This window comes from Talpa occidentalis, unplaced genomic scaffold (assembly GCF_014898055.3).
Source record: "Talpa occidentalis isolate TD23 unplaced genomic scaffold, MPIMG_talOcc4v2.1 talOcc4.10, whole genome shotgun sequence".
NCBI lineage: Eukaryota > Metazoa > Chordata > Mammalia > Eulipotyphla > Talpidae > Talpa > Talpa occidentalis.
Window position 1 is genome coordinate 36461589 of NW_023600993.1, and position 27006 is coordinate 36488594.

A 27006-nucleotide genomic window follows, 5' to 3' on the forward strand; every position below is an offset into this window, starting at 1 on the left:
ATGTCGGCCGGTTGGTTCCGGCGCCGCTTCCTGCCGGCGGTTCCGCTTCCAGCCCAGCGCGCGCCCAGGCCGCGCGCCAGCCCGGTGCCCTACGGGCGGCCCCGCTTCCTGCGCGGCTTGGGCTCGGGCCCCGGCACCGCCGACGCCTCGCGCCGCCCGGACGCCCGCCCGGTGCGCAGCCCCGCGCGAGGCCGCGCGCTGCCCTGGAACGCCGGCTACGCCGAGTGAGTCAACCCACCCCGCGAGCTGCCTGTCCCAGGCACCCCTCCCTCCCGCACCGCGATCCCCGACCCCAGCCGAGCCGGCCCGGGGCCCGCGCTGACCCAGAAAGGTGGCTGAGTTGAATGAGTGAGACTCCCCCAGCCCCCAATTGTGGGTAACACTCTCTTGTCTGCACCTTAGGACTCTTAACCTCCTCTTTCCCACCTCGGCCTTTTCCTTTGGACTCCAGCCTACTTCAGAGAGGTTGTGGGTCAGGAAGGAGCTGCACCCCGTGGGTTTCCAAAGATGAGGCAGGAACACGGTGCAATTCCAGAACTCTGGGCTTTGGAGCTGCTCCCACAACCACACACACATCTCACCCAAGGTTGTGGTCTGTGCTGTATGGGACAGGGATTCTGGTTAAAATGGGGTGGGGAACAGGCACAGGAGCCCAGATCTCCCCAGGCTCTCCTACCTTTACCTCCCAGTCCCATTCAGCAAGTAGGCTCCAGAGGGACTGGGCCCTGAATTTTGCCCAAACAGAAAGTTTACACCATGTTTGTCTTGGTGTGTCAGGGACAGCATGGGGAATTTAGCTCAGGTCTGTGCTCATCGGGACATGGGTGTGACCCTGAAGGGTCATTGATCACTTCTTGGCCTCAGGATCATCAATGCAGAGAAATCTGAGTTCAATGAAGATCAGGCTGCCTGTGGGAAGCTGTGCATCCGGAGATGTGCATTGGAGGCTGAAGAGGATCAGGAGTGGTTGACCTTGTGCCCAGAGGAGGTGAGCACAGCCAGGCTTGAGCCCCTCTTTGAAGGCTGGGGTCAGGACTGGGGCCAGGATTGCAGGTTGAGGTTCTTGCCCTGCTGCCCCATGCTCGATAGGGGACAACCAGGGAACAGAGCCTGATACCTAGTCCTATCAAACAGAGCCTGATACCTAATCCTTTCCGTACAGTTCCTGATGGGTCATTACTGGGCCCTGTTTGATGGGCATGGCGGTCCAGCTGCAGCCATCCTGGCTGCCAACACCCTGCACTCCTGCCTGCGTCGGCAGCTGGAAGCTGTGGTAGAGGGCATGGCGGCCACTCAGCCCCCCATGCACCTCAGTGGCCATTGTGTCTGCCCCAGTGACCCCGAGTTTGTGGAGGAAAAAGGCATTAGGGCAGAAGACTTGGTAATTGGGGCTCTGGAGAGCGCCTTCCAGGAATGTGTGAGTGTGTCCTTTGGCTGGGGAAGGAGGGGAGGTTTTGCTCCCAGGGAGGGAGCTCAGGGTGTGGGGCATCCCAGTGCATGATGGTGGTCACCTGGATGTTTGGATTGGGAAGATAAGATTGGGTTTGTTTATTATTAATGGTTATCATTGTAAACCCCCGTTGATCCAGCATCTACTGCGTGCTAGATACCTTTACCTGCATCATCTCATTGCACACCCTGTCGGTCCTTGGTACAGGGACTGGTTTCTCTTCCTTGGTTTTGAGTAGTTGTGCTGACTTCCTCCCTTCCCATGGCGTACGTCTAGATCTCCTGACCATAAGGACCCTGGCATTATGGCTAGTTTGTGGGTTGGGACTGCCAGGTTTGCTGATGGGGAGGTGGGAATTGGGTGGTGTGGTAGCAGTACAAGCAGCAGCTAATATGGCCTTGATTTGCCCCAGGATGAGGTGATCGGGCGGGAGCTGGAGGCCTCAGGCCAGGTGGGCGGCTGCACGGCTCTGGTGGCTGTGTCCCTGCAGGGAAAGCTCTACGTGGCCAATGCCGGAGACAGCAGGTGAGTGAGCCCTGTAGGGTGGGCAGGCAGGCACCAGAAGCAGTGGGAACAGCGAAAAGGGCCAAAGTGAAGAAAATGGGTAGGATTGACTGGCTGAGTTGTGTGCCTGGAGCGTGTCGAGTGTAAGGGTGGACAGTGGATGCCAGGGACCACAAATACCAGGTTGAAGGGTTGAGCCTGAAAGGCCCATGACTGCAGCCTAAAGCAGCCATGAAGGGCTTTAAACAAGAGATTGGCATGGGCAGAGATGGCTCCTGGTTGAATGAGGGGCTTGCAGGAGGAAGGTCATTGCTGAGGGTGGAGACTGTCCCACAGACCTCTTCGTCTCTCCAACCCCATCCAGGGCCATCTTGGTGCGGAGAGATGAGGTACGGCCCCTGAGCTCTGAGTTCACCCCAGAGACTGAGCGACAGCGAATTCAGCAGCTGGTAGGTACCTTAGGTAGCTGGAAGCTGTGGAGCTCCAATTCACAGGTCCAGGGCCACCAGAGGGAGCATGACCTGAGCATGTCCTCCCTACCCCAGGCTTTTGTCTACCCTGAGCTTCTGGCTGGTGAGTTCACCCGGTTGGAGTTTCCTCGAAGGCTGAAGGTGGATGACTTGGGGCAGAAAGTTTTGTTCCGGGATCACCACATGAGTGGCTGGTGAGCAAAGTGGAATGTGGGGACACAGTGGGGAGGGCCAGCCTTGGGGCAGTCTCCTCTCACCTCGGCGGGGTGGGCACTGTGTTGGGAGGGATGAGGTGAGAAGGGCCCCGGTCGATGCTGGGTCTGCCCCTGATAGGAGCTACAAGTGCGTGGACAAGTCGGATCTCAAGTACCCCCTGATCCAGGGACAGGGTAGGCAGGTCAGTGAACAATCCCCTCTTCTTTTCCCCTTTGTGCCTTGGGCTGGACCATGGCTGGTGTCCTAGTATCTGCTCCAAGCCCACAGGGTGTTTCTTCCTTAGCCTGGGGTTCCCAAGGGCGTAGCGGCCTCCCTCTTTGTCCTCTGCTTACGCATTTGCTGGGGCTGTTTGCTGTCACCTCACACCTCCCTTGTCCCCAGGCTCGGTTACTGGGAACACTGGCCGTTTCCCGGGGCCTAGGAGACCATCAGCTCACAGTCCTGGACACAAACATCCAGCTCAAGCCCTTCTTGCTCTCTGTCCCACAGGTGAGGGTGTAACAGCCCACCCAGCTTTCATCTACCCAGAAAGGCAGATGAGGAGGCTGGTGGGGTCTGGGAAGGGAGTCCTGAGGGTCCTCAGGCTTGACTTTGCAGGTAACAGTGTTGGATGTGGGCCAGCTGGAGCTACAGGAGGAGGATGTGGTTGTTATGGCAACTGACGGGCTCTGGGACGTCCTATCCAATGAGCAAGTGGCACGGCTGGTACAGAGCTTCCTCCCTGGCAACCGTGAGGACCCTCACAGGTACTATAGCTGCTAGGAATATGCCAATGTCTGGGTTGGTGCCACCGTAACACCAAGTTGTTATGGCTGAGAAGATAGTACTGATGAGGAGTCTGGCTCAGGGCAGCTGGCCAGAATCTGGGCTGTCTCAAGCTTCTGGGGGTGACTGGGTCCTAAAATCTTTGGGTTGACTCCTGTAGCCCTCTCAGTCTTCGAGCTTGCCTGGCCCCTATCAGACTACTTTGCCGGGGTCTTCAAAAGTCCAGCCCCGACCAGCAGCTTCTCCCCGAGGGATGGATGGCCTTGCCTTTTGCACTGCCCCTGAAGGCATCTGCAGGATGGTTCCCACAGGTTCTCGGAGCTGGCCCAAATGCTGATACACAGCACACAGGGGAAGGACGACAGTCCCACAAGGGAAGGGCAGGTATCCTACGACGACATCTCTGTGTTCGTGATTCCCTTGCACAGCCAAGGCCAACAGAGCCTTGGCCACTGAGAGGATTCCGACACTGCATCCAAGAACCACTCCTGGTCCTGCCTGGGCACCTCTCCATCCTGGGCAACAGCACTCTGCCCCCAGACACACAAGGTTCTCCTCCTCCACCCCAACCCCATTTTAAGGGGAGCATTTATACCAGGAAGTCAGAACTGGAAGGGTGGAGAGCTTAGCTCGCTAGGTCTCCTTTGGCAGGTGGGAAAAGAAGGATGTTATTGGTAACATCCCTCTGGCATGGGCATTTTTACAACTTTGGAAACCCACCGAGACTCCTCAGACAGAATCCTTAATAGCCCAATATATTATTCCCAGACAGGTTCACGCAGGCTAAGAATATTAGCCAAGGAGGTCAGGAGGGACAGAGAGCCTGTGTTTGGATCCAGGCCCCCAGTCCGTGAGTGTCAGAGAACCTACTCAACACCCGCCAAAGCCCACGCAGGGTGCTTTATGGAAAGGTGTGGGTAGCCTCACATCTGAACAGCCATCTTGAAGCAGCCCCTGAGGAGAGAACAGCTCAGGTCTTGCCCTGGTCCACTTGCCTCAGAGAAGCACAGGTTGTAAGGCTAAACTCGGGGCAAGAGGGGATGGCTTGAGTGGGGAATGCGCTCAGATCGTACCCAGTCCCGCCCTAGGCTGATGTCCCAGCAATGGCTTTGTTGCTCATCACCTCTGCTATTAAATCCTTGAGTGCAGAAGAGCCTTTGTGAACTGTGAATTTTTGTAGTTTGGCATTACAGTACACCTTTTGCTTTCTTGTTACCTTCCAAAGACTTGGGCTAAGCTCTGCCTTGCAAGATTGCATAGCCAGGACTGTTTTCTCTGCGACCTCTCTAGTTCCCAGCTTGATGGTGAGCCCCAGTGAGAGAACTGCTGCCCTGAGAACAGAACAGGGGTCTCCTCCACCACCTGTGAGCTCTGGTCTGGAAGTACCAGAAGGGCTGTCTTTTAACTTGTTTTTGGGTGCAAATTTCTATGAAGCTAGTCTCAGCTGGAGACCAATCAGTTGAGCCTCTGAAGCTTGCTGTTTGAAGAGCTTAGTTCTTCATCTTCCCCACAAGACTTAGAATCTAGCACTTGCCAAGGCTCAGATGCTCAAGTATTTGAATTAGAAGGCAACCATCTCTTTGACTTCAGCCTTACCTGACTTCCCTGACCCACTTCTAGTTTACAACTGAAATGAATGGTTTTCCAGGCAACTCAATGCCCTGTACTGCAGCCAGGAAGGAGAGCACCATGGGTCCCAGAATCCAGAGTAAAACATCTCTCACCCACTGGGTAGACTTTGGACCCCTTTCTTATGTGTTCTCTAGGGAGGAGAGAAAAAACTACAAAAATTCTCATTTTCCAAAGCCCCGCATTTCTGGGCTTTTATAGATGTGTCCATACTAGGTCCTGACAACTGGCTGGCCTCAGAAACCTTGGGCAGCCCCTCCAGAACTCTACTTAGGCAGCTAGGAAATGCAAGAGTTTTACTGGGCTAGTTAGGCAGCCTAGATGTTTTACTTCCTTCTTCCTCAGCAATCTCCTCCCTTCCGCCCCACACCCCAGCAAAATGTGGGCAGCATCCTGTGCCTGGCTCTCCCCCACACCAACTGCTGAGCCAGCTTGCGCCCACAGCCCACCTGCTTGCTTTTGCTCCTCACAGAAGGCAGATGCCTGGGAAAGGGTGCGGTGGGTCTCAAATGTGAGCAGGCCGATAGGGAGTGGCCACTGCAGGGCAGCCATACTGACCTATGTGTTACTTTCAGCAGAGCCAAACCCTACACCAGCCCTCAGGCAGTAAGGGGGCTGGTGTAGTAAGGACTCTTTCCTGGAGCAGTGTGACAGGAGTCTACACGTGGCCTGCAATTCACAAGCTGAGATATTCCCTCTACCACCCTTCAGAACTTTTGGCCAACCTCCAATGACCATGGTGCAAAGTAGCCAGCCCAAGATTGTCTTCATCTCTGGTTCAGGGAGGGCCAAGCAAGAGGCAGGAAAGTAACAACTCATGGCTGGACAGTGGGTTATCAACCAACGGACCAGGACTTCTGCCAAAATTGTGCAGAAGCCTCAGAGGCTCAACTACCCTTGTTCCCAAGAAGCCAGGGCCTAGCAGAACCAACCTTATCTTAGCCAGAGGCTACCAATCTGATCAAGGGTTGAGAACAGTGGGACATGAAAGGCAGCCTGAAATATATGCCAGATGCAGTCTTTGAAGATCAAGGTTGGCTTGGGTTGGCCTGTCCTAGTCAATTTTTTCTGGCCTATGACAGCTTATTAGAGCATGGGTTGAGGAGGTCCAGGCTGCTACGTGTTGAGGACTGGGTCTAGGGTTTCTCCTCATCGTGCACCAGCCTTAGTCACAAGGACAGGTGGGAGCAGCATCAGAAGTCCAAAAATTCACCCATTTGGCATTACAGGGAATCCCACTGTGAGCCAGGAGGATTTACCCATCCCTCCCACCAACTCTAGAAACCAAACGATGCTCTGTAAGTTCAATGGAAGAGGTTATAGCTGGACAATTCTGTTTAAGACCGATAACATGGAAAAAATGTTTATATGTTAAGTACAAAAGAGACATAAAATTGTATATACAATAGAATAACAACTATGTAAACACACTGAAAGTCTATACACAGACCTAGAAGAACATTTAACACCAAAAAAGATTATAGTGGTAGCATTTGGGTGGCAAACTGATTCCTCTTACAACTCCTAAACTTTTTTCACTGAGAATTATGATTACAATGGGTTTAAAAACAAGAAATTCCTCACTGGCTGGTGGTTGAGCAGTGCAGTGTCACATAAAAATCTGTAGCTTTGGCCCTGATGCTTGAGTGTGGAGAGCAGCCCTCCCCTACCCCTTTAGAGTGCTTGAGCACCTCTGGCTCCCACTGAGGGTATCCCTGCAGCCCTGGCCCTCAGCTTCTCTAGCCACAACCTCTTTTCTCCCTTTATTCTACTTTATTCCCACCACATCATCTCTGGTCACTTCTAGCTGTATCTTTTCCCTTTCCTTCCCAACTCAGGAGTCAGTTTTGCAGCCACAGGTCCCATAAAGAGGTCACACAGTGCATATTTCCAAAGGATGTGGTGCCTCAGCTTTCAACACATAGGGACTCAATACTAGTAGTTTTCCTGCTGACAGGCAAGTCATGCTTGGTGGCCACTCTGGTTGCAGATATGTTTAATTATGCAGCCTTCCTTGTTAGCCCAGTTTTATAAGCACTCTCTCTGAAGTTACTCCTACTATGAATTTTCTGTATCAGGAAGCCAGGAGTGAGCAGTAACAGCTCAGATCATTTGGTTTCTGAAAGTCCCTCCAACTTTTAGAGCCCACTGTATCATGGGTGGCACCACAGAAGCTGCAGCTGCCAATCTACATTTGAGAAAGGTATATGCCTCTTGCCCTTTAAGTTTGAGGAACAAATAAAAAAATTGCTAAAGTCCAAAATGAGACAAAAAACTGTTAGCAATTCATAGCCTATTCCTTCTCAACAGAGGCAGTAAGTTTCCTTTTTCACTAACACATACATACTCCCGGGAAGGCCCTAACTTTGCTGAGCCTGTTTCTGGATCTGCTTAAACGTTTGGAAACTTACAGAAATAGCATGCCACTTATTCTGCTCTAAGAAGGCCTCACAGGGGAAGAGAAGACTGTTGCTCATCTCAACCCTGATCAAAACCACTTTTTCTCCCTGGAAAAGCCAAGGAAAAGAAAGCAGACATCCTGGGTAAACAGGGTGGCACAGAAGCCTTACACAAACTGAAAATGCTCTGGGTCCCAGCATCCTGTCCCCCAAATGCCGTAAACCAGACACAAAAGGCATGCAAAGTGACTGACACATGTACGTATAGGCGCAGACAGAGCATCACTGGGCAAGAAAGGGGCTAATACTGCAGAGAGGGCCCCAAAGTGTGGCTTGTGGAACACAACAGAGTTATTCCAGGACCCTTAGCTGCCATGAGAATAGAAAACACTTGAAGCTTTGCTTCGTTTAGTCTCCCAAAGGGGAAAAAGGTTATAGGGAAGACAAACTAACACTTGTGGCAAATACTACTGGCAAGGATGCAGTCTTTCTCCTGGGCTGCAGGACTCCATCTCCTTCAGCTGAACTCTGAGAAGTGAGATCTTTTTAAATATATATATTTATATATGCATACATGCATATACACATATGTATGCACACATAGATATATTTGAACGAAGGTGTACACACTGTGCTAAAATACAAACAACAGAATTCCAGGTCATATATAAAAAGGCTAAATATAACATATAACACAGGCCTAGAGTCAGCTCTTAGTTGAGAGCTAGGGAAGGGGTGGTATTATTTGGAGCTTATGTACACAATTTGTGGTGGGCAGGGAAGGCATCAGTGTAAACAACTCAGACTTACTTTACAATACTGGCCCACAGGAAAGCGTGATGTATCTCATGTACAAAATAGACTCCCACCGCACTTTTGTACAAAACCAAGCTCCATAGGCACCTAGGAGGACCAAGGGTCTATCTTGATGGTAAGGGACCACTCTAGGTTGCTGCTAAGCCTCCCAGTCCTAGGAACTCATTTGCTACCCCTCCCTCCCTTCAGGCTCTTAGGCTTTTTCCCCTTCCATACCTAGAGCCTGAGGCATGCCCAGATTATCCACCCTCACAGACTAACTTGCAAGGTTTTCTGGCGAGCAAGGTCTTTCTGTACCTGTTCCTTTATAACCCCAAGATATATGAAGACTTACTTCTGTAAATGTTTGGCACCTAAGTAACATGATGGTTGTGGAGTAATGCCACAATGACACAGGGAGACCCAGTAACAAGACATGCAGGGTGAGGGCAAGGGGCTCTGAGCTGCCTTAGCATCTCAAAACCAGAACTGTGGCTTCCCATGCATTTATGGGGTGGGGGAGGGATGTGCAGAATTAACAACTTCACCAGCTCCTCAGCAGCAAATACATTCAAAATTGAAGGCGTCTTGAGGGCCCCACTATACCCTAATCATGAGTCTGGTCACTCCTCTGGAGGAGCTTGGTGCAATGAGAGCTGGAAAATCTGAGTCCCAAACGAAACCGTCGCACCTAGAGTCCTTTTGTAGCAGCTCGGCAAAGTTATTTTTTTCTTTTAGCAGATGTACAGCATATCCATGGGAAGGCCATGTAGAAGGATGCTCAGTCAAGTGATCCAATCCCACGATTATCTCAGTTCCCTCTGAGTTTTTTCCTGCTGGCCACCCTCACTGTACTGAAACAGCCGAGCAACATCAGGGTCAGTCATCAATGGTAGGCAACCAGAAGGCCTGGAAAGAACATAAGTCAACGTTAAAAAGCCTCTTACTCACTGTTGAGGGTTCTTCTTAGCCCCCTCCCCTCCCCCCATAGCATCAAGGTATCTAACGCCAAAGGCAGAAGAGTGATGACTGGTGGTTCTCCCTCCTCCAACCCTCTCTGGCAATCTGTGGTAGCAGAAACATCCCCATCTCTGCATGAAGCTGGTTCTGTTTTCTTTCTACCACAGTGACCCTGGAGTAAAGAAAAAAGTGGTGCTGTCCAGTAGGTAGGTATCTGGGTAACCTCAGTGCTCATCTACTAGGTAATCTCAGACAATCCCTTTTATCCATCAGCTGTAAAAAATGAGGGATTGGATTAGATGGTTTTGTTTCATTTTTGCTCTGACAGTATTTTCTTAGTTTAAAAAATGAGGTGGGGTGGGAGAGCACAACATGTTCTGGTTAGGCTAGTAGTGAAATCTCTCATCCCTGAATACCCATGAGGAAACTGGAGTCTGAGGCTCCCTGATGCTGTGTTCTGCTGGGTTGTCTAGGAAGAGACAAAGGGCCTGGTGGAAATTCTTAGTAAGTTCTTTTTAATAACCATCCGAAGAATTTCTAAGGAATTTGGCATAAAGTTAGAAGAATAGAAAATTAAAAGGATACAACTCAAAAAGTTGATTCAAAGCATTTTCAAGCATGGCCCCAGGTAGTTTGGATATAAAACCAAAGGCCAGAGCAAAAACTTGGTTTGTATTCACCAGGGAATATCAGAAGTATTCCAGATATTCCCAGGGATATCAGAAGTATCCCAGATCATGGAAAGAAGAATAAAAGTGAAAGACTAGTCCAATTATAGGTCAGATATTAGAAGATTAACAGGGAAGTCACCCATTAAAAAGCATGAACTTGGGTGAACCTGGTTAAAACACAGCTTGCTGTGCTCCTTAAGATACCACCACCTCAAATGGAAAGGGTCCCTAGGTGGAGGACATCTCCCACTGTTCACATACCATGTTGGAACAAGCGCTGGCAAATGTCATGAACTTGGGGTTAAACTGCAAACAGGTAATAGGGCCTGTGTGTTTGCCATCTAACACAGCTACTTTTATACCACTTTCTCCATTCCAGACATGGATCTTGCCATCCTCTGAACCTAAAGAAAATATTCAAAGAAAATACAACTCAAAGCACAATACAAATACAAGTAGAAAAGAGACATGGATTGACATCTGGAGTAAGACCAAGCTTCAGGACCTAGCCCTCAGTAGAAATTGATAGGAGGAGATGGTAGTGAAGAAAAGAGACGTAGCAAATTGATTTTATTTGCTATTTGTTCCTGGGCAAATCACTTCCTCTCTAACTTCATTTTTTTTTTTTTCTTTTCATTTAAAATGGGAGCTGAGTACCACTATCCTTCCACTAGCCACTACCACTAAGACAACTGAATGCAGGATTATACCAGAGAGTTAGTATTACTACTAAGAGTGCTTACAGAGTTTGACTCTATTGCTGGTCTAGGGGAAGACCAACATTAAAGGTCCAGGCCCAGTAAAGAAATGCAAAATCAGCATAATATGCTACCCAGAGATCTGAGAGTATCTATCAAAAGAGTAGTAACAGTTAAAGCTAACAAAATCAATACAAAAAATGCACAGTACGAGGGAAATAACCCTTAAGGGGAATAAAGAGAAGCTTACCAATCATAATAAACTGGGAGTCTGGAGTAAAAGAGGCTTCCAGTGTGACAGCTTTGCTGTTCGCATAACCCTAAAAGACGACAACAGTTCTCTTGTTACAGGGCCATTAACAAAAAAGAACTGCCTAGAAACACTGTCCCAGCATGTGTATCACCTTCCTTTCCATGAAATCCTTCCCTCATGCATAGCGCCACCAAAGTTCCAACTTCTGCAACTACCCTTTACAATTCATTCCTTTATCCAACTGCATATTCATAGGGCAAAGAAAATGTTTTATGTCGAAACACCAGATTTGGGTCACTGAGTAAAAGCCAGAATCCAAAGGAGGTAAGTTCATGTGCAGGAACAAAATCCAAGTGAGTTGAGGATAAACTACTATAGTTTCCATCAGTATGCTAACACAATCCCCAGGCCAGGAGGTATAAGCATGGAAATAACTATCCTCAAAGGTTATCAGCTCAGGGCCTCCCCTGGTGGCGCAGCGGTTGAGCGCTGGGCTGTGAGGCTGCCAGCAGCCTCTGCAGCACCAGTTCATTCCCTGGCCGTCAGCTAGGGTCCCACAAAAAACAAAAAAAAAGGTTATCGGCTCACCCCAAATGTGTGCATCACCACTCCCTTGAAAGCATCGATGAGACGGATGAAGCTGCCATTGGTAGAAATGAGGATGAGTTTGCCATCATTGCTGAACTTAAGTCCTGTCCACTCACAAGTCCTATCGTACTGCATCTTAAAGGTCGCAAATGGCCCCTACAAAAGATAAAAATAGCAGCCTCAGGCCCAAGGTAAACCAGCAATTCCTTCTGCCAGAGCCAACTCTCATTATACCTTTAGAGTCCTTTTTTTGAGTAAGGATAATGGGGATGAATTGCTCTGGCATGCTCTAGTATCTACAGAGACTGCCCCTCCACTATAGAAAAGACTCTTACATGTCCAACTCACCCTTCAAAACTTCCATAACATCAAGATAGCACAAATATTCAAAGATTTACCTTATCAAAAGAGCGAAGATCATAAAGTTTGACCATTTCTGAATTAACACCTGCAGCAAAAATTAACCCTTCTGGATCAAAAGAACAAACTGGCTTGCCTTGTAGATGCATGAGGCCCTAAGAGAAAAGAAAAAAGACACAAAGTTAATGATCCCTACCAGTATATAACACACTTCTCCCAATGTTATACTCTTGATGATACAATGCTACTCTTGATGATACAACCAGAAAAGACACAGATACAAACCTACCTACAGAATGGAAAAAGTGACCATAAAACTAAGGTTGAAAAAACATAGGTCCCCATAAAACTGATTTCAGATCATCTCTAACTCTACAATTTTATAGACACTGAATTTTAAGAGAATGGTTTTTAAAACAAGCCACAGAGCAGCATAAGGCAGTATGCACTGGTTAAAGTTATTTGCTTAATTACCAGCTACCTACCAGGAAAAAGATTTCCTCTTGAAGTTTAAAAAGACTCGGGGATCTCAGAATGGAACCACTGTTTTCCCCTTCCTGAGAGTGAGAGTTGATGATAGTGATTACTATAGAAAACACTGGAAGTGTAATTGTGAGGTACTTTACCTGGCAATTAGGAGACCGGAGATCCCAGAGTCGAATGGTCTTATCAAGAGACCCAGAAATGAAAGTGTCATCCACAGGTGACATGGACAAGGCCACCACCCTGCAATGATGCCAGAAAATAGGAGTTGAAGCAAAATATTTGTAAAAACTGAGAAGGAATACTAAATCCTTCTTCCTGCGCGCGCGCATACACACACACACACAATTCTCCACACACACACTCTATTCTCCCCCAAACTGTCACACACACACGCACACATACACAAACACACACACCCTATTCTCCCCCAAACTGTCATTTTAAGAAATACACATACACAAACAATCTGGAATAATCAAAGACAACTATTATAATGAAAAAAATTTAACTTAAAATTAAAACATAGGGCCTCCCCAGTGGCACAGCGGTTAAGCGCTGAGCTGCGAAGCTGCCTGCAGCCTCTGCAGCGCCAGTTCTATCCCCGGCCACCGGTGAGGGTCCCACATGGCGCGCAGACCTCCCCTGCCGCACCCACTGCTCCCCTCAGCAGTGTACCTCGTCAGTCTGCATGTTCTGATCCCCGCTCTGGTCAGTTCTCTCGCCCTCCCGCACTTCTGACTATACCCAGTGCTTGTATAAATAAATAAATAAATCTTAAAAACAAAAAAACTAAAGCATAAAAATGTACAACTCTAATAAAAATCAAGCCATCTTGAGATACCACTTCATGCCAACTAGCAACACTGTAATCAAAATGAGAGGTAAAAAGTATTGATGAAGATATGGAAAAACTGGAACCTTCACACACTGTTGGGTAGGAATGGAAAATGGTATGGTTGCTATGGAAGAGTTTTACAGTTCCTCAAAGTTAAAGTTTCCATATAACCCATAAATTCCACTCCCAGGTATATGTATATGTATACATACACATATATGTATGTATGCAAATGCATACTGCATGCTCCCATACAGGCAAAGGGGAGCCATCTGACCTTCTCAGTAGGCCAGGTCCATTTGCTGGGGAGATGGCAGTGTCTTCAGTACAGGCCATGGCAGAGCAAGAACAGGAGTAGAGGGGACAAGAGAGCTCTTGGAAGAAATGCTTTTAAGTGAGCTACTCTTGATGATACAACCATAAAAGGAGACCCCTATCAGAAATACAGTTCTATTAGCACAAGCCCATGGTTCTTGATGTGGTTCCCAGCAGTCTAACACTCACCTAGGAGTGTGTTAGAAATACAGATGCTCAGGCCTCACTCCCAATGTACTGGCTAAGTTCTGGGCTATATACATGCATATGCATACAAGAAAAATGTCCACACAAAAATGCTTGCCTAAGTTCATGGCAGCATTATTCACAACAGCCAAAAATGAGAAATAATCTCCCAAAATAGCATGATTCCTTAACTTGAGGTTTGTGGGCTATAACCAATGTTCTCAAACCTGACAGACAATCAGTAGCACCTAGAGAATGGGTTAAAGCACAGATTGCTGGGATCTATTCCCAGAATTATGATCCAAGAACTCTTCCTTCTTAGTGTTATGGAAGAATAGTTCCACATTCTGGCTTGGCTGCAAAACACTTCAAAGATGTAGTAGCTGATATCACAGATGAAGATTATAGAGGAAATGTTGGTGCTGTACTGTTTCATTTCAACATAGAAAAGACTTTGAAGTCAAAAAGCTGATCAAATTGCACAGTTCAAATGTGAATGAATTTTTTTTCTTTTAAATCTATTTCTAAATCTAGAAATAGAGGAAGTTCAAGTTTGGAATGACAGGAAAAGGGATTTAGAGCTTGGTTCCACTCTGAAGAATTGAAATTTATGCTGAGAACAGAAAATGAAAAAATTTATCTTTTCTCTTAAAAATAAAGGTTCTGCCTAAAAATATATTTCTCCAATATATGTAACTTACATTTGCACTAGTTCCTCAACTTAAAATTTTGAGATACGGGCCTCCCCGGTGGCCAGCAGTTGAGTGCTGGGTTGCGAAGCTGCCCACAGCCTCTGCAGTGCTGGTTCAGTCCCTGGCTACCGGGTGAGGGTCCCACATGGTGCGCAGACCTCTCTTGCCGCCCGCTGCTCCCCTCAGCAGTATACTTCGTCAGTCTGCCTGCTCTGCTCCCCGCTCTGGCTCTGGTGAATTCTCTCACCCTCCCGCGCTTCTGACTGTACCCAGTGCTTGTATAAATAAATAAATAAATCTTTAAAACAAAACAAAACAAAAAAAACTTTGAGATACTATAAGTCAAATTGTCCTAGTAATGATGAGCTAACATAAAGTATACAGAATGCACATGGATAGGTAATTTTATGCGATGTTATTCAGGCCAAGAGCTCAGAAGTCTACCTTGGCACAAGACTCTATACTGAGAAGTACAGGGAATAAGAAGAAAAGCACCTCTGTGCTTGTAAGGTTAATGGTCTAGTCCAGACAATTCCAAAAGAGTATCAAAATTTTCCTGGGAGCTGCACCTGTGGTGCAGGGTGTCAATGGAAGATGCCTCTTAGAAGGTGCCAGACAGGAAGGTATGAGGCCTATGTTCAGGAAGCATCATAGAGTTCACTTCAATTGGAGTGGTGGGAGATTAACATTGGGATAATGGGTCAGAGCCAGAGGGGGCAGAACCTGATTCCAAGGGGAAGGAACAGGCAGCTCAGGAAAAACATTACAGCTTTCTGAGGGAGGGGTTTGAGTGGTCAGAACTCCATTACAGGGTACTGAACTAGGACAATGAGATGAATTAGGATTTGACAATAACTCACCTAACAGAGCATGAGCCAGGGGAGAATCAAAGTAGTGAATATGGAAGACAGTGACACACGAAGTTAAACCTAGGTAGAATTAATATGATTTAACAATTCACTGGATTGTGAAAGGTAAGGGGAATTTGACAAGAGGCTTTGAGTCCAGGAAAGTGGAAGCAACACAGATGAGAAACATGAGGCAGGCTAAGTAACTGGCTTAAGAAATCTAATGGGGCCTCCCAGCGGTTGAGCGCTGGGTTGCGAAGCTGCCCGCAGCCTCTGCAGCGCTGGTTCGATTCCCAGCTGCTCCCCGGCCACCGGAGGAGGGTCCCACCTGGCGGGCAGACCTCTCCTGCCGCCTGCTGCTCCCCTCAGCAGTGTACTTCAGTCCTTCTGCCTGTTCTGCTCCCTGTTCTGGCTCTGATGAATTTTCTCACCCTCTGGCGCTTCTGACTGTACCCAGTGCTTGCATAAATAAATAAATAAAATCTTAAAAAAAAAAAAAAAAAAAAGAGATCTAATAATGATGGGGTGCTGAATTTGTCCAATGGGGGCACAGAAGAGACATCTGTGTAAATGTGTAAGTAGAAGGTAAGTCTGGAAACATGACAGACATGGGCTAAAAATATTGATTTGGGAAGCCATCTAAGTAGAACTGAATGAAATCAGTGATGGAGATATTTGAGAAAATGCCAAGATAGGGAAAATAGCTAGGGTAGAACTTTGTTCATTTTAGAACCAAGAGGAGAAAGAAAGGCCAAGAATAGCAAGAACAACCAAGATGTGAAGTCAGCTACCAAAGGAAAAAATAAATTTTACTGAAGTTGAATACCCCAAAAAAGTCCAAGGCAGTAATATGAACTCGAGGCAACAGGGAAAGGGAAGTAAAAGGGTTTGGAAAACGTTCTATAGATGATTTTGGGACTAGACCAAGAGTGATTTAAACAATGAATGAATATGAGGAATTAAGAGATGGAATTGTGCAGACTGTTCCTACACGTTTGACAATAAAAATGGGTGGGTGATCGACTTAAGAAATAGACTTAAAATAGAGAAAACCAAGTAAATTTGCAGGCAGCCAACAAAAAGTCCTAAGAAAGAGAGGTATTTAGGTGGAAGGAAAAAGTTGAGAAGTACTCATTTTGAGTGACTTTTCTCCAAAAAGGAGGACAAAATCATCTACTAAGTATTAGGAAGTCAAGAGGTTGGATAATTGGAAAAATTGGAAAGAATTCAAACTGCAATCAATTCTGAATTACAGATAGCACATTTGTGAATATTAATTTGACCACAAATAAGCAAAAACATCTACCTGTCATAAGCCATTCTTTGTCTGGAACTACAGAGTAACCATCAGCTGCCAGCTTTTATCTTTAGCAACACAGAAATGCCCTGCCCAATCAGAAGAACAGACAAAAACAGGGTACTCTCAACCCATCTGTCATGACTCTGTACCATTCCAGGCTGCAATGGGTTACCGTACATTTGCAAAGGAAAGGAAGAAATGCTCCAAGTGACTAAATTATCACCCAAGGTTTAAGGGGGAGAGGAGGGTAAAGTAGGAGATGACTTTAACCAAATTTGAAAAAAATACTGGGGAAAAAGTACTGGGAGAATTGGAGTAGGAGAGAAGCAACCGGCATTACAAAATGGAACAAGGAAACAAGCTTCTTTACTTTCAAATGTAACATAGGACAATTTTATTTATTTATTTTTTATATCCTCAAGATGTTCACGTGGAACATGTTATGCAGAGCAAGGGCTAATGAAATAGAGATAACCTATACCGAAAGGCCTAGGCCTCATACAAATAAATGGTCCTTTCATTAAGGGACAGCTGATATTTGGGATTTCTAAATGTCCAATGTAATTTTTACTACACAGGTTTTACTGAGTATCTTTAATCTACATTTTTTTTTTAAAGATTTATTTATTTATTTATATAAGCATTGGGTACAGTCAGAAGCGCGGGAGGGTGAGAGAATTCACCAGAGCGGGGAGCAGAGCAGGCAGAAGGACCGAAGTACACTGCTGAGGGGAGCAGAGGGCAGCAGGAGAGGTCTGCACGCCATGCGGGACCCTTCTCCGGTGGCCGGGGAGCACCTGGGGATCGAACTGGCACTGCAGAGGCTGCGGGCAGCTACACAACCCAGCGCTCAACCGCTGCGCCACCGGGGAGGCCCTTTAATCTACATTTTGTTCTAATTTTTTTAAAAGATTTACTTATTCATGCATACAAGAGCTGGGATCCAGGCCAGAGGTGCGGGGTGGGGGGATGGTGAGAGAGGATTCACTAGAGACAGAATGGGGAGCAGAACAGGTGGATCTACTGAAGTACACTGCTGAAGGGAACAGCAAGCGGGACAGGAGAGGTCTGCTGTGCCATGTGGGTCAGCTCCCTGGCAGCAGTGGCTGGCGATAATTTCATAGTGCTGAGACTTAACCCCTTGCACCACCAGGCCCCTTGTTCTATTACGTTTTAACTGAGATTTTGGTCTGGTTTATCTATGAAATCCTACCTCTGTTTCCAGAGCCTCAGCCTCAGCTAAGGGAAGGTTCACAAGTGACTTAAGAATGTTAATAGCAGTAAGGAAATAGCTTCAGTCCACTAATAAAATCTCTCCACTTTTCAATTTTCTGAATAACCAGGGATTTAAAAAAACCCAAAAAACCCTATCAAAACGACTTATTAATTTCTTCAACACTTGGGTCTTACCTTTTGCTATGTCCAGGAAAGTATCTGATGTATTTGTTGTCATGCAAGGACAGGTAACGAATAGTATCTGCAAGAAGAGAAATAAGGCATGACCATACCCTATCATTTAAAAAGAAATTTACTTTGCATTTTCATCTACAAAAGAAAAGGTCAAAGAATTCATTGTTTTCCATAACCCACGAAAGGTGTGATTAAGTAATGGTGAATAATTTGTCTCCACAGCTAAACAGTGGATATAATTCAAAAGCAGAGATGTTGACGGTGTACAGAACAATGTTTAAAGTCATTGTTTCACTACTAATCTTTGGTTGCTGCACAGTGATAATGCAACTTGTTTTACAAATATACCCTGGCCAAAAAAAGAAAACAAAACGCAAACAAAACCCACAATAGTTTAAGTGCTCACAGAATGGCAAGCCTTAAAGAAAAACATCTCACTGCTGAGGAAAATGACTCAAAGAAGCAAGCAGCCATGCTAAGCTAAGGATCAGGATTGGCATAAATTTTTGTTTGTGATTCAACAGTATGTCAACCCAACCTGCCCACATCTGAAAGTTAACTGGATATACAATTTGCATTAAAACTAAACAAAATGGGAAAAGAAGCAATGTCTTAACTGCTTGTCTTCTAATTAACCCTGTCCTGTGCATCAGAGAATTGAGTTAAAAAACTGGCCAAAAGAAGAATTAAGGAAATTGAGTTAAAAGATCTTAAGACATTTAAAAGTGAAACTAAAAACTATAACAATTCATAGCAGTAGATGTTAACAATATCAAAGAAAGGAATAATCAGAGAGGTTTGTGCTTGGTGAAAATAAGACAAACATTTAAATACCAAATATTTGATTCTGAACTTTTTCAGATAAACAAACAAAAAAGATGGTGGTGCCAAGGGACTGAAATGCTGTTAAAAAAGGTAACTGGGGAGTGGGAAACAAAATAACAGAACTAAGAAATACTTTGCCCTAAGGAAACTAGGAACAAGAATAATTGTTGGAAATGGTGCCAAAATTCAGGGGACGGTCTCCCCAGTAGAGCAGCAGGTTGAGCGCAGTATGTGGAACTGCCCGTGGCCTCTGCAGCGAGGGTTCAATTCCCAGCCAGCCAGGGAGATTCCCACATGGCGCAGCAAACCTCTTCTGTCTCGCCCGCTGCTCTCCTCAGCAAGGGCGTTCAGTCCATCTGCCTGTTCTGCTCCCCACTCTGTCTCTGGTGAATTCTCTCACCCTCCCGTACCTCTGGCCTGTACCCCAGCTCTTGTATGAATAAAATAAATCTTAAAAAAAAAAAAAAAAAAATCCAGGGCCTCCCTGGTAGCGCAAGGGGTTAAGCACCACACCATGAAGCAATCCGCAGCCTCTGCAGCACGAGTTCGATCCCCGGCTGGCCAGAGATAAACCCACATGGCGCAGCAGACCTTCCTGTCTTGCCCACTGCTTCCCTCAGCAGTATATTTTAGTCAATCTGCCTATTCTGTTCCTCACTCTGTCTCTGGTGAATCCTCTCACCCCCGCATCTCTGGCCTGTACCCCAGCTCTTGTATGCATAAATAAATAAATCTTAAAAAAAAAAAAATGCTGGGAAAAAGAACAGAAACAGAACACAGAACACAGGAATAAAGAGATTGAAAAACACAAAATGATTCTAGTGGTTCACAGGGGTACTAGTAAGAAGGCATTTACTTAGGAGAAGAAAAAGGGCACCCTTTGTTATGTTCCATAAATGAGCTCTACATGGTTTTCCATGAAAATATTGTCAAACTTTTTGAATGAAAACTACAAAGTCTTTCCAGTTGTTCTAGTGCTAGGAACTACTCACCTGCCCTATGCAGAAAAAAAGACTTCCTTCCCATTACCTGTTTTCTCAGAGATGAGCAGGGCTTCACCATCCTCTCCGCCCCACTCAGTAGCTGGTGCGCTGTTCCTGGCAAGGCAGTGGCCTGTACAGTTATCTCCTGTACCGGGTGGTATCATAGACCCTCAAACTGTACAAACTACTACCTCAGCCTGGAATCAGGCAAAAGGAAACGGAGCGTTGGAGGGACTCTTCAGGATGCACTCGAGACAGGAAAGCCAACATCCTCACAGCAGAGGCCTGGCAGCAAAGCTGCAAGTGCCACACATTTGCCTCATCTTGTACCATACTAGGAGAATCCTCATTTAATCAACCAGAAAAACAGCCCAACAGAAGAAATATACCAGTCATTCAGATAAGTACATAGATATGTTTCCTCAGAATTCTAGTATTATTTTATATCCTTGTCCAAAAGCATCAACTGTACTGCTTACTGAAAACCACTTCTGAAATAAAGGCATGAAAAATAACAATGATAAACTTACTAAAAATCAAGCACAGGCAGAATGTCTTATTCATCTAAAAAAGATGGATTCTGCCCATCCGTTCTATCATAGGCTTAGTCAAAATAGTAGTCTAAGCAATCCTAGTTGAATGACATTAGAAAAATCTACCACAAAAAGGAAAACAAATCAATAACTGTGACGTTAAAAAAAAAACAAAACCTTAACATGAAATGTTATAGCTCAATTACCAAAATTATCTGCCAACTAAAAATAATTTATCCCAGGGGAAATGGAGGTAAAAACAGATTTTTATTAGAAAAGGAAATTCATAACTTCAATTTCAAAAAATAACTTTTTCAAAGATATTAGTTTCATTTAAAAGGCATATAATTCAGATTTTTAAAAAAATCCCTGGAATCAAAGATTAACCTAAGGTCAGTACACTATCCTTTATGAAAGACCATGAAACGTTGTACATCCACCAAAAATTCTTCTCAGTTCCTCTGCACTACTACCATAACTTGAACATTTGTGAAAACTTTTTTCAAACCTATATATTTTGAACAGAAAGGTACTGTTGTTTACTACCGGTTCGGGTATTGTTTCCTTTCATTTGTTCTAAAAATATTCTTTCAAGTTTCAATAAGTATAAACCATGAGTAAATTCATTGCTCCCTATCCCACTCTCCACCCTAAACTAGAGTCTTTTCACTTCGGTTTCAAGTCCCTCAAAAATACTATGGCTTTTGTCCAGCACTACTTTAAGTCATAACAATATAATTAGCATGCTAACATCATAAGAAAATATTTAAATTAAAGTAAGTATAACCAAAACAGAAGTAGTGACAGAAATAATGACCATAACTTCCCAAAAAGAAGGTTTGCTTACCATCTATTTTGTTAGAGCTGTAAACAACTGTGTTTGCTGCATGAGTGTATCTGATGAGGTCCACGCCATATTTCTTACTGTACAGGGTTCTCTTTGGTCTGACGAGGAAATGAACAGAGAAAGAGAACCATCAAAATCCTCCATAACCAAAATCTGCAATCTACATAAAAAAGAGAAGTACCTGAATAATGTGGCAAGGCTGAGGATTCTTGGTAAGCTCTAACACTGGAAGGAATTAGAATTTCTTCCAAAAGGGAGTTAACAAATGGAATCAATACAGTGCAAACTGCTGCCTAAGAAGACTTTTTGCCTCTGAACACCAAATGCCAAGGTTAGGAAGTAGAAGTAAATCTGGGGTTTCAATTCAGTCTTTACTAAATAATGTCCAAAAATAAGCTTTGAGAAAAATATTTATTTGGAAAGAAAGGCACACAAAGCAACACAAATCATGAATTACAGGATATAGGAAAACCTGTACCAGCAAGGCCAGAACTTTAGCCATTCACTTTAAAAGCAGCTCATTCTTCAAGAAATGATTTATCAAAAATAAAACAAGATGTAAAACTGCTTTACTTTTTAAATATAACCTGCTCTTGAAGAAATACATCCCCTTTATCCTACAGGTGCAAAGTAATTGCTGACCATTTCAGAAGGCAAATCTAACCCTCCCTAGCAAAACTAGTCACTAGCTCTTTCTTTCTATTTTTATGTAAAATCAATTATTTCCAAGTGGAGGTTACTATTCCATTTGTTCTTGATGTTTTCCTCTACAGAACCTTGAAAATCAGGCTGAAACTGATCTCAGCAAAATCTTTAACCAAAAACTTTATAATGTCCTACATTTAGTGTAGGAAGATTTCCTTCAACTGTTGTTCTGATTAAAAAAAAAAAGTTCGGGTCTCCCCGGTAGCACAGCGGTTGAGTGCTGGGTTGCGAAGCTGCCCGCAGCCTCTGCAGCGCCGGTTCAATCCCCAGCTGCTCCCCGGCCACCGGAGGAGGGTCCCACATGGCACGCAGACCTCTCCTGCCGCCTGCTGCTCCCCTCAGCAGTGTACTTCGGTCCTTCTGCCTGCTCTGCTCCCCGCTCTGGCTCTGGTGAATTCTCTCACCCTCCCGCGCTTCTGACTGTACCCAGTGCTTGTATAAATAAATAAATAAATCTTTCTTTAAAAAAAAAAAAAAAAGTTCACTCTCTCAATGTAAAATCCTCTTGGACGCTGGATGCTAAATAATCAGATAACTCAGGCAGCTTTAAGAAGTCAATCACTTGCAATTTCAATTTTTGTTATTGTCAGTGAGGTCAAGGGTCTCCCTATATAAATTCTATTTCCAAACAAGACGTCTCATTCCAAATGTAGTGAATTTTCCAGTCTTACCTTTGCTAAAAGATAAGCTAAAAAGATGGGCTCAAAGGCTATCTTGTCAAGTCACCACCTCAGTTCTGTCATGGGTTTATCGTGTGGTACACCAATGAGTCAATGAGTGAGAGAGAGCATGTACATTGTGACTGCTCTAAATTGATAGCTGATACGCACCTACCAGTGGAAAAAGGTTTACTTATCCCAGTATTTTAGGCTAACTATATTACTAAAGATAGAGCCCGAAGAGCCCATGTTAAAGGGTGTGATAAAAGGAAAATTTAGTTCCACTTAAATCTATTCCTTATATCATTTCCTAGCTTGGTTTTCTTTTTAAGGTTTATTTATTTATGCATACAAGAACTGGGGTCCAGGCAAGAGGTGCAGGGAGTTAGAGGATTCACCAGAGACAGAATGAGGAATAGAACACGTGGATTGACCGAAGTACACTGCTGAGGGGAACAGAGGGCAAATCAGGAGAGGTCTGCTGCGCTATGTGGGTAGCTCCCTGGCCAGCCGGGGATTGAACTCTTGCTGCAGAGGCTGCAGATAGCTTCACAGTGCTGTGCTTAACCCCATGCGGCACCAGGGAGGCCCTCATTTCTTATTTTGAAAGCAAAATCGTAATGTATTCTATCCATTTCAGAGGATCTTTACAAAGCCCACACACAGTAATTTTTCACAAATATTTTGCTCAAGTTTTCACAAAATATGATTCTGATCATCAGACAATAGCCTTTATAATCTGTCAAATTGAAAAACCACTTAATGGATGAACTCCACTATAGAGAAAATTTAAATGAATAGTAGGGCCTCCCTGGTGGCGCAGCGGTTGAGCGCTGGGTTGCGAAGCGGCCCGCAGCCTCCGCGGCGCCTGTTCGATCCCCGGCTGCTCCCCGGCCACCGGAGGAGGGTCCCACATGGTGCGCAGACCTCTCCTGCCGCCCGCTGCTCCCCTCAGCAGTGTACTTCGGTCCTTCTGCCTGCTCTGCTCCCCGCTCTGGCTCTGGTGAATTCTCTCACCTTCCCGCGCTTCTGACTGTACCCAGTGCTTGTATAAATAAAATAAAATAAATAAATAAATAAAAAATAAATCTTTAAAAGAAAAAAAAATTAAAAAAAAAATAAATGAATAGTAAACTGGAAAATATGAAGCATAAAGAAACTTGTTTTGGCCATTTCAAACCCCCAAATTCCAACATTACTATAATCTAATAAAAATACCATGCTTTCCAAGAAAACATTACTTTTCTTCTAATGTTGTTTTGAACTAGAAAAGCGGCAATCTTTTCTTTCACATTTACTGCTTAGAACCATAGACTCCCAGAGGCTAATAGCCAGAAGTAATGTGACCAATGTCACAAAACTAGTCACAAGGTCAAACTAGAACCCAGGCCTCCTAACAACCAGGGTATTCTCTCACAACAAAAAATTTTTGAACATTTTAAAAGGCTAGGTTTATTAGGAAAAGGAGAACGAAAAAGAGAGGTACCTGCATAGTCACAGGTGGGCAGGAGAGCTGCCTTATGACAGCGCAGAAATTATACTCACAAATTAATCACAATTAGCTAATAACACAAAATTTAAAAATTCAAGCCCCATAGTATTGTATCAAGATTAAATTTCCCAATTTGAATAACTTCGTGGTTATATAAGAGAATGTCCTTGTGCTTAGGAAATCCATGATGAAGTATTTAGGGATCAAAGAACTGGATACCTCCTGCTTACTCTCCAATGGATTAAAAAATGCAGAGGTATAAATATTTACAGAGAATGATAAAGAAACTAGGCAAAAAGTAACCAATTATTGGATCACATGGGAGTTCTCTGAAACATGATTGTAACTTTTCTGTAAGTTTGTAATCATGTGAAATGCTACAAAAGTGAATAAACTGCATTTCCTCATAAAATCATGACATTTTTCTTTTTAATAAGACAGGACCGCAAATCATTGTCATCCTTCCCAACAAACTGACATTATGTCACATTTGAAGACAAACTGAATAAATGCTACCACAACTTTAATTTCCGTTGAATGAGGATATATACCTTCCCACACTTGGATTCCAGGGAGTTCCAGTTTGTGGTTAAGCACTAAACATTTCAAGCCAGCCAACTTCAAATTACTTCTAGGCCCAGGATTTTACAATTCCAAGGCCCAAACCCTAGCTTAGTATGCTACCCTTTCTTCCAAACTAATTTCAGTGGCCAGATTGCACTGATACCCATCTATTAAAACGAGTAACACTGATTCAAGAAACTCCCCATCATGCTGCTAACAAGTCTCTTCCCCAGGACCATGAATCAGGCCACTCTTCCACATGCTGCAGGCAGCTCCAGAGCCACTTACATAACACTTTTTCATAATCCCAGTGGAAAAACGGGGAAGACTATTATAGCTTAGTCCAAAACATCATTACTTTAGATAACTAAATGAAGAGACAACTTCCAAAAGAAAGTTTATTGAAGACATCAGTCTGGAAAAAAATGGTAAAATGAACAGCTGCAGAAGATGTGGGGGGAAAAAAAAACAAAACCAAGGATTTAAAAAATAAGATCTGGAACTAGGTAATAAAATGAAGTCTGACAAAACCAGAAGACAATGAATTAAACCAAACATCCCAGGTCTGATTGCAGAAGGTGGCTGAGGGAAATCAAATTTAACTTAAACCAGTTTCTGCTCCAAAGGAGTTCACAAGATAGCCAGGAGTCGGAGAAAAGACCACAGGGATGAAGTGAAGCCTGTGACAGGGTTCCCAGGGAAAAGGCAAAATGCTGAGCTTGTAAAATTTTGAAGAAATGCAGATGCGGTTGGGTCGCCCCGGGACTCGGGAGAACACTAATTTCAGGATCACACTCGGAATTCTGATAATTCCAGAGAACCAAGAAGTGTAATAAGAAAAAAGTATAAAAGGAAACACGAAATTGTTAACTACTTTCTTTGTTCTAATGGGAGCTGAACATTTAGGTCGGATGGGATGGTCAAGTTCGTTTGTGTCTGGCAAAAGAAGTTTCAGGTATTGTCTGAAAGTTCACTACAAACGTGGCATTGGGCGTGAGAGTGAGAGAATGATTTGGAAGAGAAAGGAAGAGTGAGGGAGCCCACAGATGCACAACAAATAAATCCTGACAGCTACGAAACGCAGCCCACGCGGCCTTCCGGTAGAAAGGCCGCGGGAAGCTGAAGGGGGCAGGGGATGGGCGGAGTGCCAGGGCTGAATCGCGGTCACCGAGGAGAGGGCCGAGAGAGCTGACACTGTTGAGTGAGTGAGGCAGGAGCGCAGCCTCTGTGGTTCTGCGCGGGAACCAGACCCGACGGGCCCCTCTGACAGAGCAGCGGAAGAGCCAACTGCTGAGGCTGGGTGGGCGGACCGGGCGTTTAAAGGTCAAGGTCAAGATGGGATTCCAGTGAGATGCAGAAGCGCTCTCTGAGACGGGAGACATAAAAAAATACTACTTTAACAAAAGAAAAGAAAAGGCCTCCTGGACTGTTTCAGAGTAGAAGCGGTCCTGGCAGGAGCAAGTGCAAAATAGGACGGGGGCCGGAGGGCGGGCCGCGGGGCGAGTGCTGGGCCAAGAGAGGGAGGGAGGGACTCAGAGCAAGGCCCGGCGCCCCCGCCGCACTCACTTGCCCTCCTGGCAGTCATAGAGCACGATGGAATCGTCGTCGCTGCTCGAGATGACCGTCTCGCCATTGGGGCTGAAGTCGAAGCAGTTAATCTTGTCCGAGTTCTCGCGGAACACCTTGGCGACGCGGAAGCTCCTCAGCACGCTGTCTGTAAGCTTCATGGCGGCGGCTGCTGGAGGTAGCGGCGGCAGCGCAGGGCCGGGGCGGGGCCCGGCGGCAAACGGGCGGGCGGGCTGGCTGCCGAGGGGCCGACCCGGGCGGGGCGGGCGCCGCGCCGGCGGCCAGCGGGAGAAGAACCGACAGTCGGGCCGCCTCTTTCTCTTCTTCCTTCTGCTCGGGTAACACTCTAATGCCGGGACTGTTGGGCCTGGCCGACTGTTCCTCCTTACCGTCGCCTCAGGGCCAACCGGCGCGGCGCCGGCTCATTGTGTCCGCCATCTTGGGGCGACAGGCAAAAGCCGAAGGCGAGGAGCCTCACCGCGGCGCACGCCGGGAAAAAGGGCGGGGCGAGAACGGCGGCGCGAGGCGAAGAGGCGGGGTGGCGACGTCAGCGCTGCCGACTGAGAGCTGAGGGGGGGGGGCGGGGGGGGCCGTAGGTAGCGATTCCCCGAAGGGCAGCGGAGCCCCAGGGGGCGGGGACGCCCACGACCTCCCTAGGGTGGGCCCGATAGCCGAGGGTGCCGGAGCCCTGGCTCTCGGTGCTGGGTAGCAACCCCCCATAGGGACTCGGGCGCCCCCTTGCAGGCGCCCCCGGCTGCAGTCCACCCGGAAGCCGCTTCTGCGGGGGTTCTCAAAGCCGCTGAGGCCTGTTCTGGGGGTGACAGTGAGTCGATAGCAGGCGGCCTTTGACTGCTTGTCCACCACAGGCGCCTGCATAGAATTTCAATTTCTGTATCTTTGTCAGGTTTATTGAGAAATAATTGACATACAGCACTGTATACCATCAGACACTCCAAACCATCAAGCATGATGGTGTGATTTACAAGTACTGTGAAATGGTTA

General features: G+C 45.8%; 2 protein-coding genes across 2 annotated transcripts; one reads left to right on the forward strand and one right to left on the reverse strand.

The window, feature by feature from the left end:
- Nucleotides 1–8033, forward strand: PPM1M (protein phosphatase, Mg2+/Mn2+ dependent 1M). Its single transcript, XM_037530248.2, has 10 exons — nucleotides 1–224; nucleotides 865–988; nucleotides 1163–1417; nucleotides 1863–1975; nucleotides 2319–2403; nucleotides 2500–2618; nucleotides 2758–2821; nucleotides 3022–3129; nucleotides 3238–3386; nucleotides 3717–8033. Exons 1-10 carry the CDS (start codon nucleotides 1–3, stop codon nucleotides 3859–3861), a joined length of 1386 nt encoding a protein of 461 aa, XP_037386145.1. The 3' UTR covers nucleotides 3862–8033.
- WDR82 (WD repeat domain 82) lies at nucleotides 6328–26231 on the reverse strand. Its single transcript, XM_037530263.2, has 9 exons — nucleotides 26005–26231; nucleotides 21019–21116; nucleotides 17831–17897; nucleotides 12385–12484; nucleotides 11797–11913; nucleotides 11399–11554; nucleotides 10808–10877; nucleotides 10121–10263; nucleotides 6328–9137 (listed from the first exon to the last, which is right to left on the reverse strand). Exons 1-9 carry the CDS (start codon nucleotides 26163–26165, stop codon nucleotides 9108–9110), a joined length of 942 nt encoding a protein of 313 aa, XP_037386160.1. The 5' UTR covers nucleotides 26166–26231; the 3' UTR covers nucleotides 6328–9107.
- Between the last annotated feature and the right edge of the window lie 775 nt (nucleotides 26232–27006).